Source organism: Columba livia, chromosome 20 (genome assembly GCF_036013475.1).
Source record: "Columba livia isolate bColLiv1 breed racing homer chromosome 20, bColLiv1.pat.W.v2, whole genome shotgun sequence".
Taxonomy (NCBI): domain Eukaryota; kingdom Metazoa; phylum Chordata; class Aves; order Columbiformes; family Columbidae; genus Columba; species Columba livia.
In genome coordinates, this window is record NC_088621.1 from 6,032,875 (window position 1) to 6,050,838 (window position 17,964).

At 59.1% G+C, this 17,964-nt stretch overlaps 2 protein-coding genes across 6 annotated transcripts; one reads left to right on the forward strand and one right to left on the reverse strand.

The window, feature by feature from the left end:
* The first annotated feature begins 755 nt into the window (after window positions 1-755).
* RASL10B (RAS like family 10 member B) lies at window positions 756-10,611 on the forward strand. 4 transcript variants are annotated; one of them, XM_021287040.2, is made up of 4 exons: window positions 756-883; window positions 3,909-4,241; window positions 6,817-6,861; window positions 7,575-10,611. In XM_021287040.2, exons 2-4 carry the CDS (start codon window positions 4,026-4,028, stop codon window positions 8,007-8,009), a joined length of 696 nt encoding a protein of 231 aa, XP_021142715.2. In that variant the 5' UTR covers window positions 756-883; window positions 3,909-4,025; the 3' UTR covers window positions 8,010-10,611. The 4 variants fall into 4 exon arrangements, with proteins under 4 accessions (XP_021142715.2, XP_064892556.1, XP_064892554.1 ...); XM_065036484.1 differs by lacking the exon at window positions 756-883 and adding an exon at window positions 1,149-1,167; XM_065036482.1 differs by lacking the exon at window positions 756-883 and adding an exon at window positions 1,176-1,738.
* A 372-nt stretch (window positions 10,612-10,983) lies between these two features.
* GAS2L2 (growth arrest specific 2 like 2) lies at window positions 10,984-17,920 on the reverse strand. Of its 2 annotated transcripts, XM_005502100.3 has the most exons (7): window positions 15,783-17,920; window positions 15,308-15,677; window positions 14,411-14,649; window positions 14,191-14,298; window positions 13,536-13,632; window positions 12,935-13,181; window positions 10,984-12,777 (listed from the first exon to the last, which is right to left on the reverse strand). In XM_005502100.3, exons 1-7 carry the CDS (start codon window positions 16,218-16,220, stop codon window positions 11,574-11,576), a joined length of 2,703 nt encoding a protein of 900 aa, XP_005502157.2. In that variant the 5' UTR covers window positions 16,221-17,920; the 3' UTR covers window positions 10,984-11,573. The 2 variants fall into 2 exon arrangements, with proteins under 2 accessions (XP_005502157.2, XP_064892528.1); XM_065036456.1 differs by lacking the exon at window positions 15,783-17,920 and having other exon boundaries at window positions 15,308-15,764.
* Between the last annotated feature and the right edge of the window lie 44 nt (window positions 17,921-17,964).

Below are 17,964 nucleotides of genomic sequence, written 5' to 3' on the forward strand. Positions count from 1 at the left end.
GTAGAGGACACAAGAGCGCCTTGACGGATGATTTTAGGTTTGTGTCAGTTGCCTGTCGCTGAGGCTGGGATAAGCCTCCCAGCCAGTAGGAACGTGCCAGGATCCAGCCCCGCTCCCCTCCCCCTTGCCTCGTATATTAAATTTCACAAATAAAACTGCAAGTGAAAAGCATCTCAGAGGGAACTGCTAAAAATAGCCCCGAGGCTGGAGCCTGAATTGTGCAGCAGGGTTCACGTGCAGCCGCGATCCCTACCCTCTCCCAGAAATATTCCAGGGCTCAGGGCTGATTTATGGTGATGCGGGCTAGGGAGCTGTGGAAGAAGAATAGCATCTTGGGCTGGTAATAACCCCCAGGGACACTTAAATATTTCTCTAGCTGTGAGCATCAGGCAGCTCTGCAGGGAAATAAACCCGAAATCTCTGAGAGTCTGGGTGAAAAGTGAGACACAGAAAAGGGGTTTTGGCTCCCATTGCCTGGTACTGAGCTCAGCCCCAGCCTTGGTGCAGATGGCACAGAGACTGTCCCACGTTTTGCCCGCTGCCCTTGTCCCCTGAGCTTTGGGGCTGTGTCTGACATCCCCTTTTCCCCCAGGAAGGACATGGCAATGTGTTTCCACTTATACCCCTGCCTCACCATTGAGATGATGCTTTCCCCAGCCAAAGGTGTGGATGAGGCTGGGGGAGCCTGTCCACGCCATGGCTGGTGTTCGGGCTCAGCCAAGCCTGTGTCATCACAACCAGACCCACGGAGACACCCTGGTGTTCATTGGTTTCATGCTGAGGAGCAGAGAGGCACAGGGAGTCCATCAGCAGCCTGTTGCTGGGACCTGGACCATGCTCCCTGGAGGTGCAACCACCATCTTCCTCACCATCCAGCATGCAGGTAAATGCTTGGTGTGGGGTGTCCCAAAAATGCAGATGCTGCAACAGAAATGTTCCTCCTTTGGTGGGGCCTGGCACCACCCTGAACTGAGAGCACCCTTGGTGACAGTGGGCACAGAGATATCCCGGCCCTGCCAGCTGGTCCGTGGGCTCACACAGCAACGGGGTGAAGGGATGTTCCCAAGACCACACCAAGCAGCGGTGTCGGAGGAGGGAAAGGCTCCCTGGGAGGGGTTCTGCCGTCCTCCACAAAGGGGTCTGGCCCTAGGGGGCTCCACGGGGCGGGTATGAAGGCATAGGTGCTGGTTGGCACCGGGGAGGGAAGAGGTGACAGTGTTGCACCCCGCACACTGCAGGGGGGACATGGGAGGGTCTTTTCCTATCGGCACCTCCCCAGAGCCCCGGGAGAAGCTGGTGTCCCTCCTGGCTTCCTGCGACTCGGTCTGGGCATTCCCTCCCTCTTTTCCCGGGCGCTGCCTGCATCCCTCCCAGGGCACCCCCTGCATCCCTCCCCGGGCATCCCCAGCATCCCTCCCCGGGCGCTGCCTCCATTCCCCCCGGGCGCTGCCTGCCTCGCTGCCTGAGCACCGCCTGCCTCCATCCCCGGCCACCGCCTGCTTTCCCTCCGTGTCCTGCCCGGGCTTCGCTGCCCAGCAGCGGCCGCGCTCCCCGCCCGGCGCCCCCCGCCGCCGCCGCCGTCGTCGCCGCCCGGCCCCTCGGTAGCGCCGCGGCGGGCGGGGGCCGGGCCGGGCCGGCCGGGCCGGGGCTCTGCAGCGGGGCCGCCCGCCCCGCACCGGGCTCGCCGCATGGCTCCGCCGCCCGCCGGGGCGCTGCTGGCCCGGGCCGCCGCTGCAAGGTAGGAGGGGACCCCGATGGGGAGCGGGGGGACGGACGGGGGGTAAAGTTGCCAAGGCGGGGGGGTCGGGGCTGGGGGGTTCCCCAGCGAAAGTTGAGCGTCGGTTGCTCCTCGCTCCTCCCCGCGCCGCCGGCCTAGGGGTGCGTGTGTCCCCTCGGTACCCGCCGACCTCCTCCAGCCGCAGCATCCCCCCGCGGGCCGGTGTCGGGGATGCTGCGCTGCCGCCGCGGCGAGAGCAACCCCCGGGAGGTTCGGGGCGGGATGCGGGGTGCGGGCTGGGGGATGCTGCCACCCCCACCCCGCGGGATCGGGGTTTGTTCCTCCTGCTGCCCTCGGCGTCTCGGGGTGCGGGTGGCAATGGGGTGCCCAAGGTCGCGCCGGGGGCTGGGGCATCCTTGCTGGGAGCAGCCTGCGAGCCTCCACCCGGCCCTGCGACCAGCTGGGCTTGGCCTTGTGCTGAGTATCTGGGGCCCCTGGCTGCTCTCCACTCTGCTACCCCTCCATGGGGCCGCTCTGGCTGCATCCCATCTCTGTGCCTCAGTTTCCCACGGTGGCATGCTGGCGTGAGATGCTCGTGGGCTGGGAGCTGTGAGGTTGGCCTCTGATGCTTTGGGGTGCAAGCCCACTTTCTGGGGCCCGTGAGCCAGCTTGCCCCATGCATAGCCCCTGTGTGCCAGCCAGGAGGGGAACAGGCTTTTTGGGGTGGAGGGGGATGCTCAGCCTGCTCCACAGTTCAGGGCAGCCCCGCAGGTGCTGGGTCTCTGGCTGGGTCACTCCATCACCCTCCAGCCCCGCAGAGGAGCTGGGGTTGCTTCTGCGAGGAGGAAGGTTTGTGGGGACGACATTGTCCCTGCAGCAGAGTGTTCCCCCGGGACCTGCAATGACAGAGCTTTCTGCTGGTGGAGGAAGACCCCAGCAGTGCTGGGTTTGGGGGCTCTTTCCCCCCCACACCCTGTTTCCATGTGTGTAGCTCAGAAATGCTCCTGCTGCCTTGGCTGGGGTGAGTGGGTCCCCAAGGGCAGTCAGCACCGGAGGGGACAGTCCCAGTGGCACAGTGTGCCATGTCCCCTGGCCCTGGGCACACACCCTCCCTGCTGTCCCCAAGGCTGGTCCCCCAGCCCTTGTGTGAGGAGGCTGAGGGTGGTGTGAGCCATGAGCTTGGGGGACCGCAGGGGACCTTGATGGCCGGGCTTTCCCCAGGGCAAATAACCTCCATCAAACAGGCAGGACAGGGCAGTTTGAACCTGCCACTTTCCGCCACCTCATGGACTGCTGCCCTGTGCTTTAAGGATGGTTTTCAGGGAAAACAGACCAAAGTATCTCAAATTGATAAAAGCATCTACACTTTGGGATAAGCACAAGCTTCTTCCTAGTGATGGGAGTGAGCAAAAATGGGACTTGGCCCCACACCTTTGCTGTTTCCACCACAGCTCCTGGTCGCGAACCAGGTGCCAGCAGGTGTTTGTGCTCCTTGGACTTGGGTTATCACACCGTGTCCCCCCCATGCGTGGCCCTGCCTTGGGACCCCTCAGCTCGGCGTGTGTGCCGGCAGCTCGCGGGCTCACCCTGTCAGCTGGCTCGGAAATTAGCCTCCATCAAGTTAATTGCCAAACCGCTCAAAGCCTGAAATTAAACTTTAAAGCTGTCGCTCCCAGGCACAGAGCAATCCCCCCCTCACCCTCCCCGCCCCAGCAAAAGGCAATTCTGTCTGTCTAAGCATAGGGAAGATGGATTTCCCAGATCAGGGCAGCACCAGGATGGAGCAGCTGGTGACAGTCCCCACAGGTGCGATAGGACAAGTCCCCAGCACAGCCCAGGATCCTGCTGCTGCTGGGCTGGGCAAAACCTTGAGCCGCAGATGGTTCTTTTCCCAGACGTTTCGTTCCTCCTGTACCAAAAAGGCTGAATGTGGCCATGAGAACCTTCCTAGGACAAAGGTTACTTAAATCCTCACTCTCTTTGGTAGGAGCCTCTGAGGGGACCCTGGGGTCTTGCAGTGCTGAGTCCTTGGCTGGGGACATCACCCAGCCCTGGGGGATGCTCCTGCTCCCAGAGGACAGACACAACCCTTTTCCATGGCTTCCTGCTTGGAAAAAAATATCACCCGAAGCAACAGCGAGGTCTGCCAGGATGTCTCCAGGGTCTGACTGACTTCTCCTTGGCCTTGCAGTGACAGGCTGTCCCAGAGGGGAGATGCATTCTGAATGGGGCTGAGGCCCCCTGCGCGGGAATATGCAGCCTCGGCGCCAGGGGGGCAGCACCAGGGCAGCGGCCAGCGTGTGGCGGCATGGTGGCAACGTTCAAGATCGCTGTCCTGGGAGCCCAGGGCGTGGGCAAGAGTGCCATAGTCCGGCAGTTCCTCTACAACGAGTTCAGCGAGGTCTGCGTGCCCACCACGGCCCGCCGCGTCTACCTGCCCGCCGTCGTCATGAACGGCCACGTCCACGACCTGCAGATCATGGACTTTCCCCCCATCACCGCCTTCCCCGTCAACACCCTGCAGGTAGGGGTGCACCCAGCTCTGTGCCCGTGGACCCCCATGTTGGGGGGTCTCGAGTGACGGGGTGGTGGGGTTTTGCTGTATAACCCTGTGGGGTCCCAGTTCCTCCTCATCAGGGGATGTTTCTCCTTCTGCTGGTGCAAGGGATTGCATCATCATGGCCACCAGCTGAACTGGCCCAGGATGAAGTGTGTTTTGCAGCTTTTTCGCCTAAAATGATGGCAAATGAAGGAAGGACAGCAACCCACTCTTGTCCAGCTGGGTGGTGGATCCCAGAGCACTGGGATCCAGTTTCATCGCTGTCAGAGTCGGGGCCAGCGAAGGGCTGGGGTAGTGCGGCCAGAGCATTCAAGTGAAAATGTGGCGTTCCTGGAGAGCCCCCAATGCAACCACTGCCTGAGCCAGGTGAAGCAAGGCTGCTTGTCCCCTCCTGGGGTGGCCGTCACCTCCCAACACTGCCTGGGCTTGTCCCTGGGACACCGAACCCACCAGTTCTTCCTCAAACCCCAGTGCTCTCAGGCTCTGCCAAAACAGCCCCAAAAGGCAGCAAGGGGGTTGGAAAGCCTTGCCACTGGTGCTGGCCACTTTGGGGGGCTTTAATGGGGAAAAAGAAGATTTTAAGCTCATGCCATGGCCCCATCCTGGGGACACAAGTTGTGCCACTGCTGCAGGGAAAGGAGCTGTGGTCACAGCCATGCTGGAGGGCAATGCCACCAGTGGTAGCACCTTGCTTGGAGCTGGGCTCTCTTATATTTTTAATTCATATTATATTGCTCCCATGCCCAACAGAGACAGGGTTACAGGGCCCTTGTAGTGCTCCAGGTTTCCCCTGTGCCATCAGACAGGAGGAAAAGTGAGCACTCCGGGGGCGAGGAGGAGGTTTAAAAATTAATCGGCATGTGCAGGGAATTAAAGGTCAGTGCGAGAGACAGCCCAAAATAGCAAAGGGTAATTTATTGACACAGCAGCCGACGCTAACATGCTCGATTAACTCCCTGCCTCGCTGTGCTCAAGAGGAGGCGGTTGGTGGGAACAGATGGAGGTTTCCAGGGTGGTCGGGGGGTTGGCTCCAAGGGGAAAGGAGAGGGCTATGGTGGGGAATGTGGCTCTGCCTGCTGGGAAGCATCACTGGGCTCTGCTCTGTGCCCAGGAGCAGCATCTCTGTGGTGATGTCCTGGGAGAGGAGCCGGAGCTGGTGGCTCCCCAGCATCCTGCTCCTGCACGCGTCCAGGCGGGATGCAGAGCACGAGCCTCCTCCAGCCCCGAGCATCCTGGGAAACCTGCCCTGCAAAGGGAAAACCATCCCAACATCACGGCGCCGGAGCGTGCTGCACCCCAGTGTGCTGGAATAGCTGCAAATTCTTAACCTCTCAGCTGTATCAGGACTCAGAGTAACCTGGGACACTGCCACTTCATTTGCCTGCAGCTCTGACACCGAGGAGCTGCACAGCATCTCCTCCCTGCGGCGAGGGGCTTGTGTCGTGCTGCTCCCTCCCAGCTCCTTCCCGTGCTGTGGGCTGCGATGGACAACAACCTGCCCCCCAAAACTTCCCTTTTCCCACTTTTCTTCAGTCCTACATCTTCCCGTTTTGCCTCATTCTGATGATGAACTCAGAAAGGGCTGATTCACGGTGCTGAAGAGGTTTGCTTGGGGAGAAGCGATTCCTTTCCTCCCTGGTGCATCGTTCTCTCCAGCCGCACTCAGGGTTTGCGGTGCTGCCTGCCATGGGCTGTGATTCCTGGTGTCACTGCAGCTGCAACACCACTGTTGGGGGTGGGAAATGGCCTGAATTGGGGCAGATTTTCACTCCTATAGCATGGAGAAAAAATACTGCTATTCCTGGATACCCAAAGCTTTCCTAACATGTATTTCTTACAGCTCTGAATTTTGGCTGTGGACAGGCCACGCTCAACTGCTTCTGCCCCAGCTCCTGATCTCACCCTTGCAGACTCCCCTCCCGAGCAGCCACAGCTGCCCTCCTGTCCCCATGTCCCCTCCAAATAGCCCTGCTGTCACCTTCCACCTCTGACCCATGGAGCTGCTGGTCCATCACCCTCAGCAATGAGGGTCAGGGCCAGGCTGAGCCCCACTCAGCCCCCAGCACCCTCCTCACCCACCCTGCCCAAAACACAGGGTGCCTCACTAATTAACACACCCAATTAGCAGCTCTGGGGGTGAAGCTTTTACATCCAAGGCAGGCTGGAACCTGGAATTGGGGCTGAGAAATCCCGTTCTCTCTCCTCTGGGTTAACGAGGGGCACAAGGGATCTCTGGAGATGTGGGGGTGGCTGAAGGGGCACGGGGGGCAGATGCAGCCATTGCAGGGATGGGTCGGGTGAGCTGGGTGCTGGGTGTCAGGGCTGGGGGGGATGCAGCCCCCTCACTACCTCCCAGGACAGCAGCCTTCTTGGTGTGCTCGGCCCCACAGCGATGCGGGGCGTCCCCTGGGCACAGCAACGGGGCTGAGTCAGGATTGATCCCTCTCTGCACCTTGCAGGAGTGGGCGGACGTGTGTTGCAGGGGGCTCCGGAGCGTCCATGCCTACATCCTGGTCTATGACATCTGTTGCTTTGACAGCTTCGAGTACATCAAAACCATCCGCCAGCAGATCCTGGAAACGAGGTAGGGACACACTTTGCCAAGGGGGGCATCCCCGCAGGGCTCCACGTGGGTGGTACAGCTCAACCTGGTGCTCCCTGGCTCTTGGCATCAGAGAAGGAGCTGATAAGAAAGATGGGGACAGACTTTTCAGCAGGGCCTGTTACAACAGGACAAGGGGTGATGGTTTTAAACTGAAAGAGGGGACATTCAGGTTAAACATGAGGAAGAAATTGCTGTCCCTGAGGGTGGTGAGAGCCTGGCCCAGGTTGCCCAGAGAGGTGGTGGATGAATCATCCCTGGAGACATCCCAGGCCAGGCTGGACGGGGCTCTGAGCAACCTGAGCTGGTGAAGATGTCCCTGCTCGTGGCACTGGGTGACCTTAGGAAGTCCTTTCCAACTCAAACTATTCTATGATTCTGTGAGATATTAGAGACTGGAATAAAGCCCCTTTGCAGGGCTGGGAGCCCAAAAGCAAAAGTAAATCAGGACCTGAAGGCAGAAGGAGAAGGGTGCTGGGCAGGTATCTCCTGTGGGTGAGAGCAGCCATCCCTGTGTCTGGCATGGTGGATGGCTGGCCACAAAGAGGGACAAGGGACAGGCCAAGAGGAGATATGTGCCTCCCATTAAGCCAAAGCCAAGAGCCAATTTGGGACAGATTGGGGTCCGTGGGCTGGTTGATCATTACTCTGTACCCCATCCCCTTCTGTCCTCCCTTACCGCCTGCCCTCCCCAGGGTCATCGGCACTTCGGAGACGCCCATCATCATCGTGGGCAACAAGCGGGACCTGCAGCGGGGCCGGGTGATCCCACGCTGGAACGTCTCCAACCTGGTGAAGAAGACGTGGAAGTGCGGCTACATCGAGTGCTCGGCCAAGTACAACTGGCACATCCTCCTGCTCTTCAGCGAGCTCCTCAAGAGCGTGGGCTGTGCCCGCTGCAAGCACGTCCACACCACCATCCGCTTCCAGGGGGCCCTGCGCAGGAACCGATGCACCATTATGTGAGCCCCCCTGCCCCAACGGACCATCCCCACACCCTGTCCTGGGGGACCGCATCTCCCCGGCCAGCGCTGGTGTCCCTGCTCGCCAAGAGGGTGATGCTGCAGCTGGGGCTGTGCCAAAGACACCCCGGGGTTTGCTCCCCGACCAGTGCTGGCACCCTGCGGTGACATCTGGGGACAGTGCACCTTGGGTGGTGCAGGGCAGGGTGATGCGGTGGCCACTGGTGGCCTGGAGGTAGTGAGGGTTGAGGGAGGACTCAGCTGAACCCCCAGCCCTCCCTGAGCCTCTGGTGCTTGTGGCCAAAGTTGTCCTGGGGGTTTGTGTCTCTGCCGTGCCTGAATCGCCACATGGCACAGCAGGGTGGAGGAGACACCCCAGACAGTGCCCAGAGCTTGGCTGTCGGCTCCGTCCTCGCCAGCTCCTGCTCCAGCATCGCAGGGGCAATTCTTGCTGCTGCCATCTCCTGTCCCTGGAAGGAAATTGCCCAGCGCCTGTGGCCCGATGCGATTGAGGTGGCTCCATCCCCAGGGCAGAGCAGAGATAAAAGTCCAGTTTTTTTCCCTGCATAGCTGGGATTTCTCCCCTCGGAGGGCAGAGCAGCCTTCAGCAAGAGGCCAGCTTACACGGGCTCTCTTCTGGCTTGGCTCAGTTGGATTTCCAGGCAGAATTTCCGGATAAAAGCAAGAAAGGGGGAAAAAAATAATAAATCAAGCCCCCATCCTGCCCCTTACATCCTCCTGGGGTGCCGAGTGCTGCTTACCCAGGGCTTCGAGTTCCCTGTCTGCTCCGGTGAAGCCAAGGAAGGCTTCTCCTCCCCACCAGCCTGTCGAACACCAAAAAATCCCCAGGCGCTCCTTGCCGGGCAGGTCACCCCTCCACTACCTCGCATCCCGGGCTCCGTGGGCGACCGGCTTTGCACAGCTCCGACCCAAACCCGCGGCATCCCCTGGGCAGGCAGGCAGCCCGCCCCGTGCCATCGCAACCGCCAGCGGTGCCGCGAGGTGGGTCTGACCCACGCCGGGCTGCCCCACGGCCACGCTCACCTCCATGCCCAGGAGACAGTGGCGGTGCCAAGGCAGCCTCCGAAGCAATAGGGAGCTGGAGTTGCATTTCCAGTTGCATTTCCTTTTTTCTTTTATTTTTTTCCTCTGTGCACATCCCTAATAGAAAAGTGAGCCCCCCACCCCCCCGCCTTTTTCTTTTAATCTTTCCGCTTGTTTCTAAACCAGACTTGCAGCTCACCTGTGTCTTGTCCTGCGGGGTGGGTGGCAAAGTGCAGCCCACGTTAGGAAATGGTATCGGGCTGCTGATGGGTGAGCAGGAGACCGAGGGAGTCTTGGTTCCTCCTTCTTGGCTGCTCCCTGCGAGACATGGGCAAACACCATCCTCACCCCCCGAAGCAGGATCTGAGGCTGGTCCATCCCCCAGCAAAACCATCTCAGTGATTTCTGGGCTGCAGGGATTCAGCAGTAAAGCAAAGAGGTGCCAGTCCCATCTCTCCCCCCACGGCTGGGTTTCCATCCAACAGAAGCTCTCGGTAACACTTTCTATCAGGTGTAGGTCCAGCTGAGCTCCATCTCGGAGCATTTCACCGCCCCATCACTGGGGCCATGCGCTGGCCTGCAGTCTAAATGCCACGGGGCTTGGCGGGGGGTCAACCTCACTCTTCCTTTTCCACTCCCAGCAGCCCCTTCAGGAATGGAACCCCATTCCCCTTGCTCGCCCCAAAAATTTTTAAAAAGGAAAAAAAAAGAGAGAGAAAAGACAATGGAGGGACACAGGTGTGTCTCAGAGCCCCGGCAGCAGCACCCATCACCATCCCTCGCCTTCACGGCAAGCCTACCACCCCTCCACCCCAGCCTCATCTCGTGAGGATTTATTAACATGTGTAAGTCCACGTTATTGGTCTCTGGCTAGCTTTCTCCCTCCAAATTGTTTGAGAAGGAAAAACCTTGGTAAATGCTAATAATAAAGCATTTATGAAGTGCTTTGATGTACACATATCAACGACTTAGCCAATACATTGTTTGTTATAACCCTGTAGCCTACAGTTTATAGCACAATTAGTTACAGGTTTTTATAGCATCTATTTAGTATTTTGAAAAAAAAAAGGTTATAAATATAATTGTTATATTCTATTGTACTTTATAGACAGAGAAAGTTATATTAGTAATAATAACTCTCACTGCTTCGACAGCATTTCCCAGCTCCCGAAAAACAGAGGGCTATAAAGAGCTACTTTCCCAAGAGCCCAGGAAGGGGCAGGTGGTGGCACCCGCTGGGTGCAGTAAGGGAAACTGAGGCAGGGAGGTCCAGTGCGTGGCCAGGCTGGCGGGGATCAGAGCAGCCAGGAGCACAGCAGCAGCCTCAAGCAACCCACACCTTGCCCCTACTCACACCCTTACTACACAGTGCTACTACTCACCCAATGCCACCCTGGTCCCGCTAAAAAAGAATGTGTTCCTGAGCTTGGGAGAGGCTGAGGATGTCCCCACTGCTGTCCCCAGGGCAGTGCTGGGTTCCTGCCCCCATGTGCATGGTGCCACAGGAGGTGATGCCTGGGTTGGGTCCAGCCCTGGCAAGGATGTTTCCGTCTCCTCCTCCTCCTCCTCCTGCCCCGATGAGCGTCCCGGTTGCCTGGACTTGGCTTTCCTTTCCCCTCCTTGACTTCTTGTCAGAGATTCCTGAGGTGTGTACACAGCCTGTAATGCCCTGCACCCCTTTATTTGAAATCAAATTAAAAATCAGGTCTGTCCCCCTTTTTCTGTACCCGCCTGGCTGCTCTTTGCCCGTGGTGCCGGATTGCTCACCGCCCCACTGCCGCTCTCACAGTGGGAGGCAATGGGCTGGGTTGGGGGAGTTTGTTTCTTCCCTGCAAAATGAGTGTTTTTACGAGCAGGTTTTGCATCTCCAAGGGCATGGCGCTCACCCTTGCTGCTCCTCTGCAGGGCTGTGGGTCTGGCTTCATCCTCTCTTGGACAATGGAGCACGTCTGGTCCCCGCGGGACTCTCGCAGGGGTGTTTGCTGAGCACACAGACAGCAGACTGGCAATGCTAAGTCTCTTCACCAGCCATCACCCCTCAGCAGGATTATCCTATCCCCCTCCCAACCCACACAGAAATGATTCTGAAACAGAGGAACTTTGGTACATCTCTATTGCATAAACAATATTGCCAGGTCCATGGCTGCAGACCTTGGTGACATCCATCAACCTGACCATCGCCACCAAGGTGACCACCTGCTCCACCCAGGTGTCCCACCTCTGGCCATAAAGAAGCCCGTGGGGCTCAGTAAGTGTCACCTCCGGTGAGTCCTCTGACCTGAGTGACTCAAGCACTCATCAAGGCTTTGGTGCTGTAAGACACATGGATCGTTAGTCCCATTATACAGATGAGGAAGATCAAGGTACAAGATGGTTTGCACGCTTGGATATCAGATAGGGGCCAGCTGCACCCCTCTTCCCTGCAAAAAAGTGCCCCATTCTCTTGATTTGGAGCTGGATTTTTCCACCCAAACCAGTATGAGAATGCCTGTTTATGAAGACAATTACCAGTCCAAAATATAATACCTCTGGAAAGGTGATACAGTTCTGAAGAGCAAAGAGGGGACTCCCAGGTCACCCAGAAGCAAATCTATCATGCTGACCCCAGGCACCACAGCTCCGGCTTCAGCATCGCTCCCACCTTCAGACAAGTGAGGGGTCCATCCCTGCCGAAACTGGGGGTGGGGGTCAGACCCACGCCTCCTCATCATCCTCGGTCAGCCAGGCGCCGCTGTCGACTGGCGAGTCCTTGGCCCCAGAGTGCACACGGCCAGGCTGGGGGTGCCTGGAGGGTCGTGGGGGGCAATGCTGACCATGGTGGATGGCAGGGCGAGGGATGCGCGAGGGGCTCTTTCCCGGTCTGTGGTCCCGCCGGGGACGTGCCTTGGGCCGCAGCTTCAGCTTATAGATGGAGGGCACACGCTCGGGTTTCTTCAGGCACCGACGAGGCTTGGGGACGTTGCTGGCCCTGGCTCCCCGCGGGGTCTGACCCCTCACTCCAGACCCCTCAGCCTCCCCTCCGACTAGGGGGGCAGTGGGCTGCGGGATGGTTTGTGGGGGTGTTTTGGGGACCCAGCTGCCCAGCCCCACAGGACGCAGGGGCTGCCACCCATGGGAGAGCTCCTCCACCACCTTGCTGTAGCCAGGGGGCCGCATTTGGCCCCAGCACCCCTGGAGCCTCTCGCACCCCCCACCGGGGCCACAGGCTCCCTCTGGTTCGTCTGCTGGCCCCTTGGAGCCATTGACACCCCCAGTCTGTGGGCTGGTGGCCGGGTGGCATCTCTGGGTCCCCTGGGGAACCCTCCCAGCATCACAGCCCTTGCACCCATTTGCAAAATGGGCCAGAGGGGTGGGGGCCCGGTCGATAGCTGGGCTGGCTTTGGTGGGAGGTTTAATGCTGCTGTTCTGTTTCAGAAGCTGGCTGGAGGAATTTTGGGGTGAGGGCAATTGGCTGCAGCCAAGGGCTCCCTGTCTCCCTTCCTGTGGGCTTTTCCAGTTCTGTGAGTCTCCCCGGGAATCCCGGTGCGGGGAGGGGGCACGGACCTTGATGGGGCTGGGGGCACGGGGTGTTGCTGCAGCAGGGACCTCCCTGTCCTGTGGTTTGGCAGCCACCACCGACAATTTGCCTCCTTGCTGGGTGCTTTTTGGAGGTGCAGAGGTCAGCCGGCTGCTGGGTGCTGGGGACCGTCCCCGCATCGATGCCATAGGAGTTTTCCCTGGGGTGCTCCCACACAGCGCCTTGGGGACCCCCACACTGTCCTGTGTGCGGGGGACCAGCCGGGAAGGGGTGGGTGCCCGGCACATCGCCCTACAGCCGTGGGAGCTGGGTCGAGTGGGTGACACGGACGGTGGCGGCTGCCTCCCTGAAAGGGTGGCTGGTGACTCCTGTGTCCTGCAAGGAGAGAGAACAGAGAGAGGCTGGGGAGCTGCTGTGTGCCCCCTCCATCCTGCCTGGTGCTGGGCAGCTCTGGAAGGGAGGGGAAAACATTCAGGGATGGGAGATAAACTGCTATGAAACTTGGGACCTGAAGCATCTCTGCACTGCTTACCTGCCCAAAGGGACCCTCTGGGGCCGTGCTGGCTCCCGGCGAGGGCTGTCACCCAGCGAGGGGGTGGCAGGGGAGCGGGGGCCAGAGGGGACACGGGACCCCCAGGTGACAGGGGGCAGGGGGCTCTGTGAGCGGCTGACCAGCAGTCGGGGCTGGGGCTGGCCGCAGGTCTGTGGGGCCGAGCACAGATGGATCTCGTGTTGCACTGGCTGCTGGGGGCTCTTGCTTTTCCAGGCTTGTTTATGAGCTGCGGGGAAAACGGGGTGAATCAGCACCCCTATTCATTGCACCCAACCCCACGTGCAGCCCACCCAGCCCATGCTCAGCATCCAGCCCCCTGGGGATACTGGTGCAAACCTGCGCTCCCTGCAAACGGACTTTTGGGGTCTGGCTCCTTCCAAAAGTCTGCTGTGACCTCTAGTGGCCACCAAAGCCAGAGACTCCTCAAATCCAGGCACCTCCCAGCAAAGCAACAAGGCATCGCATTAAGGAAGCCTTCCACACCTGCAAACACCTCCAAAAGTACTGAGACCCAGGAGGGACATCCCCCCCACCCCAGCGATGGGGCAGAGCCACGGGGTTTGGGGACACGGGGACTCACAGAGCGAGGTGCAGCGACACGGGTCGTGCTTGTCCAGGTAGTGCTCCAGCGTGTCCCAGCCGCCCCCGACCCGCACCATGATGTGCTCTCGCAGGATCTGCACGGGATGCCGTGAACTGTAAGAGCTGCACCCATAGGATACCCCCCTTCCTCACTTATTTTAAAGCTGAGCAAGCCGCAGGCTTGCTCTAAGTGCCACCGGGTCTCTCAAAGGACATTTTCATCTGCAGCTCAGTGCCACCGAGACAGGGCACCGAGACAGGCAGCTCTTGCTGCCATCCCAATGGGCATGTTTCATCACCTCAAGGAGGGCAGGGAGCCTTTTGGGAAGACCCCTCTCCACCACGTTGTGCTGAGCCCAGGAAGGCCAGGCTTAGGGACAGATCCAGGCAGAGACAGAGCATCCCTGTGCTCCTATTGCTGTGTAAGGCCTGGCTCTGGTCTGGCGTGGGACAGGGGGCTTTGTCCCATACATGTGGGTGGTTACATCCATGCAAACATGTACTGCAGGGATGAGCTTCCTTGCTTGGGGCATAATGGTCAAAAACCCCACATTGGCCCCATTTTGGGAGCTGGATTATGGAAGAGGCTTCATGGGAGCAGAGAAGGATTCCTGGTGCCTGTGCCCCGAAAGTACAGGGGGAAGCAGACTCACCCGGACAAAGATGAGAGTGTCGGAGTCTCCCACGCGGTACTTCCCTTCTGATATCTTGATCATGGGGAACTGGATGGGGCAGGTACAGCGGCTCACCAGGTGCTGGACCTGCGGGCAGAAGGGATGGGTCCTCACCAGGGTTCCTGGGAAGGCTCCTGGGGCAGCCACCCCCACCTTCATCCCCATCTTCATTCCCATCCCGCTCCATGCCCATTCATACCATCTGGTCGAGGTTGTGGAGGTCCCGTGGTTTTCGGGGGGGACGAGACAGGGGTCTGTCTGCGTGTGGCAGGTCCAGCTCCTGGCGGATCTCCTCCTCGATCTCCTCCTCCATCTGCACGAGGGTCGGAGCGCGCATGCCGAAGCGGGCAGCACGGCGTGCCAGCTCCAGCAGGCACAGCACGAAGTTCTTCTCATTCTTCCTCAGCACCAGGTCCTCTGTCTCGAACATCAGAACGTCTGGGGCAGCAGAGGGGTGGACTGAGCCAGAGTGGACATGTGGGGATGGGAATGAAGGGGACGGGGGGCACAGGTGGCGTTAAAACCCGCCTGAAGGGATGTTATTTCCTGGAGCTATCCTGATAGAAATATGACTGGGTCCAACAAGGGCTGGGATAAATTTGTGGAAGAAGAGCCTTTCCCTTGAGCGTCTACCAGCAAGGGTGTTATGGCTGTTTCATGGCATTCCAAATCACAAACTTCAGCAGCTGGATGCGCTGAGGATGTCACTCCATGCCCATGTTCTTCCCGGGCACACACCAGTGGTGGGGACATGGTGACAGACCCCTTGCTCAGAGCCAGCACCTCTCCTGATGCCCCTACAGCCAAGACGGTGCTGTGCATGGCCATGCTGCAGCGTATACCCTTTCCATTTCCATCGCCCCCAGCGCATATTTGCACCCAAGCAAACACGCCCACCACATGCCAGCACCCTGCAAAGCTGCTGCCGAGCCCAGAGGAGCTTGTGCAAGAAATCCCAGCTCAGGGACGGTGCTGCCCAGCACTGGGGTGGCACTGAATTCGGGGGACACAAGGGAAAGAACCCGGTGTGATGTCAGGAGCAGCTGGAGGGGAATTGAACATGGGGACACAGGGCAGCTGGAGCCCAGTGTCTTACCTTTAATATCCATCTCCTTCCTGCACCACTGGATGAAGTTGGAGACGTTGTCCCTGGCCTGGAAGGTGCCTGGCTGTGCCACGGGGTTGCAGGCGACTCTGGCAGCGGGCAGGCGGAGGTGACGGGCCACGTCGGGGCAGGCACGGGCGAACTCCCCAGCCTCGTGGGTGACGTTGTTGGCATGGGAGCAGAGCACGGCCCCCGTCTCCAGCACCTCCATGAAGGTGCCCACCTCAATGTCCAGGCCATACAGCTCCTTCAGCCACTCGGCCAAGTCCTCCTTCATGGCGTAGAGGTACTGCTCACTGGACCCATAGGGACGGATGCTCCGCACAGTGGCACACGGTGTCCCCCACATTTTGCCATAAGACTGGGAGGAAGTGGAGGAAAAGGGGTGATGGGGACACAGGTGATGTGGTCACGGGGAGCTGCCCCAGGCTGTGTCCCTAGCCCACCCCCCATCAGCCACACTCACCCGGTGCCACTTGCTCTCTGCCACCCAGGACAGTGACACTGGTGACACTGTCCCAGCACTGGAGCCCTTCGCAGTTGAAAAGGAAATCGCCCTCCTGGGCAGTGGGTGTTTTGTTTCCTTCCCAAGTGCTGTTCCCTTCTCCTTGGTGACAAGGGACCGGCTGCAAACACTCCCCATTAACCCTTCAGGGCCCATTCTACTGCCTGCAGCCCTGTTCCTCCTGCCCCAACCCCTCCGAGTGGGTTTTCCCCCAGGGTCCCTGGCTCTGGGGAGGGCGGGGGTAAGAGAGTAGCTCTTCAGCATCCCGAGTTGTTCACAACCCCTACAGAGGGGGAATTTGTCCCCTCTCCACCATCCCTGCACCCAGCTCCACCACAGGTGGGTTGACATGGGGGCCCTACAAGATGCATCTTCAGGGCTTGGTACAACCGAACTCATAGCCCTGGTGCAGCCAGAGGGGTCTTGTCACCTCCAAAGGTTGGGGCCAGAGGGGTCCCTGCAAGGACCCCCTCCCTGGGGTCTCCTTTTGCTGGAGCACTCGTACCACCCCTTGGTGGGAGCTGGGAAGCCCCACAACATGCAATGTGCACAGCACAAATCTATCAGTCCTCTCTCCAAAACCTCCTTCTGGATAAAAACAAAACAAAAACAAAAGCACAAGGGTATTTTATTTGCATACCTGCCTTTTTCTCCGCACTGTGCTCCCTTGCAAACTTCTTCATGAATTGCCCGTGACAGCAATGTCTTCAGCAAAAGGCGAGCTCCTCCATGGGTGGCGTCACTCCAGGAGCTGGGGCTTTAAGCAAATAACTACAGGAGTGTGTGGGCACTGCTGGGAATGTCGGGGACTCCCTCCCTAAGCCAGGCCTTGCAGAGCTGCCCCAGCACCCAGGTACTTCTGCAAAACCTAAATCTACGAGGGATGTTCTCACCCCTTGGGAGTGAAATGGTGTCTCTCATGAGCTGGGGGGGCTTCTTGCTGTGTCAGTGGACCCTGTCACCTCCCTGGCGCCAGCTACTGATGGCAGATGGATCAGCCCGTGTCATTTTGGGGGAGGAAAGGCAAGAATCCCAGCAATTCCGCAGGCTGGCTGGAGGAGTCTGCATCTGGTGTGTCCTGCTGGGCTCCCCCAGAGAAAAGGACCCTTGTGACACAGGATTTTCAGCCAGGGTACCCAGTGAGACTGACTGCATGGCTCAGGGTGTGGATCCATCTTCCCTGGACACCCCCCAGACTCGTGGGGTGCGGGCGATGTGGCACAGTCACCCCATCTCTGCCAGCAACACTGTGCTCAGCCCCAGCCCTGGTGGCACCACTTGTGACGCTCAGGCAGTCCCACAGCACACAGTCCTAGCAAACACACCGTGGCAAGCAAGGGAGGAAAAGAAAAACCCAAAAATGGGAGAGGATTTGAGGTTGTCCTGTCCTCAGCCTCCAGTCCCACAGCAGAAGGGATGCCTGGCTCCCTCCTAAGGGGACACAAACAGGGACAACAATCTGCTGCTTCTCTGCAGAGCTGCAGGTGTGGAGTAGCCCTGGTGTGCAGATGGATCCGTGAATCCTCCTGTCTCCAAAAAGCAGTACATGGAGCAGAAGTCAGGCTGCTCCTCTGACCCTTCTCGAAGGCCAGAGCAGATGTCCTGACAGCAAGACTTCATCCAGCACCAGCCTTCTGCATCCATGTCCCGTCACGCTGCAGAGCCCACAGCTAGCAGCAGCCAAAGGGCTGGTGAGATGCAGCCGGAGGCAGGACCGATCTCTACAAACATTGCGACACCACACACACCAGCCAGCGGGTCCTTCCCCTGCAGGAAAAGCACTCCGGCGTGTCGCGGCATGAAGCAAAGCAAACAGGAGCAGCAGGGAAGGTTTCAGGGTGCTCCCTGAGGTAAGGACCTGCCTTCACACACCACGATGGGCTGGAGCGAAGGTGGAGACCTGGAGGAAGCCCATCAGCATTAATTCATCCTCCATGCTAGGAAAAAAACCCATTAACACATCCCAAGGTGTGGAGAAATTCTCAGTAATTTGGGGTGGAGCAAGGAAGAGCATTTCCATGTTTTCTTCACCATCAGCATCATCACCATCAGCAAATTTGCAGTGGGATCTATCTCCCTGGTTTGATCCAGCAAGTATGAAAGCTGCGGCCACATCCAGCAATGCCCACTCCAGCCTCAAACA

Coding starts and splice junctions, on each gene's coding strand:
- GAS2L2 (XM_005502100.3), bottom strand. CDS start 16,220: ATGAGTTCGGTTGTACCAAGCCCTGAAGATGCATCTTGTAGGGCCCCC. Junction 13,633..14,190: donor ACACTCTCATCTTTGTCCGG/GTGAGTCTGCTT, acceptor CATCCCGTGCAG/ATCCTGCGAGAGCACATCAT. Junction 12,778..12,934: donor CAGAGGGTCCCTTTGGGCAG/GTAAGCAGTGCA, acceptor CTCTCCTTGCAG/GACACAGGAGTCACCAGCCA.
- RASL10B (XM_021287040.2), top strand. CDS start 4,026: ATGGTGGCAACGTTCAAGATCGCTGTCCTGGGAGCCCAGGGCGTGGGC. Junction 4,242..6,816: donor TCCCCGTCAACACCCTGCAG/GTAGGGGTGCAC, acceptor TTGCTTTGACAG/CTTCGAGTACATCAAAACCA. Junction 6,862..7,574: donor CAGCAGATCCTGGAAACGAG/GTAGGGACACAC, acceptor TGCCCTCCCCAG/GGTCATCGGCACTTCGGAGA.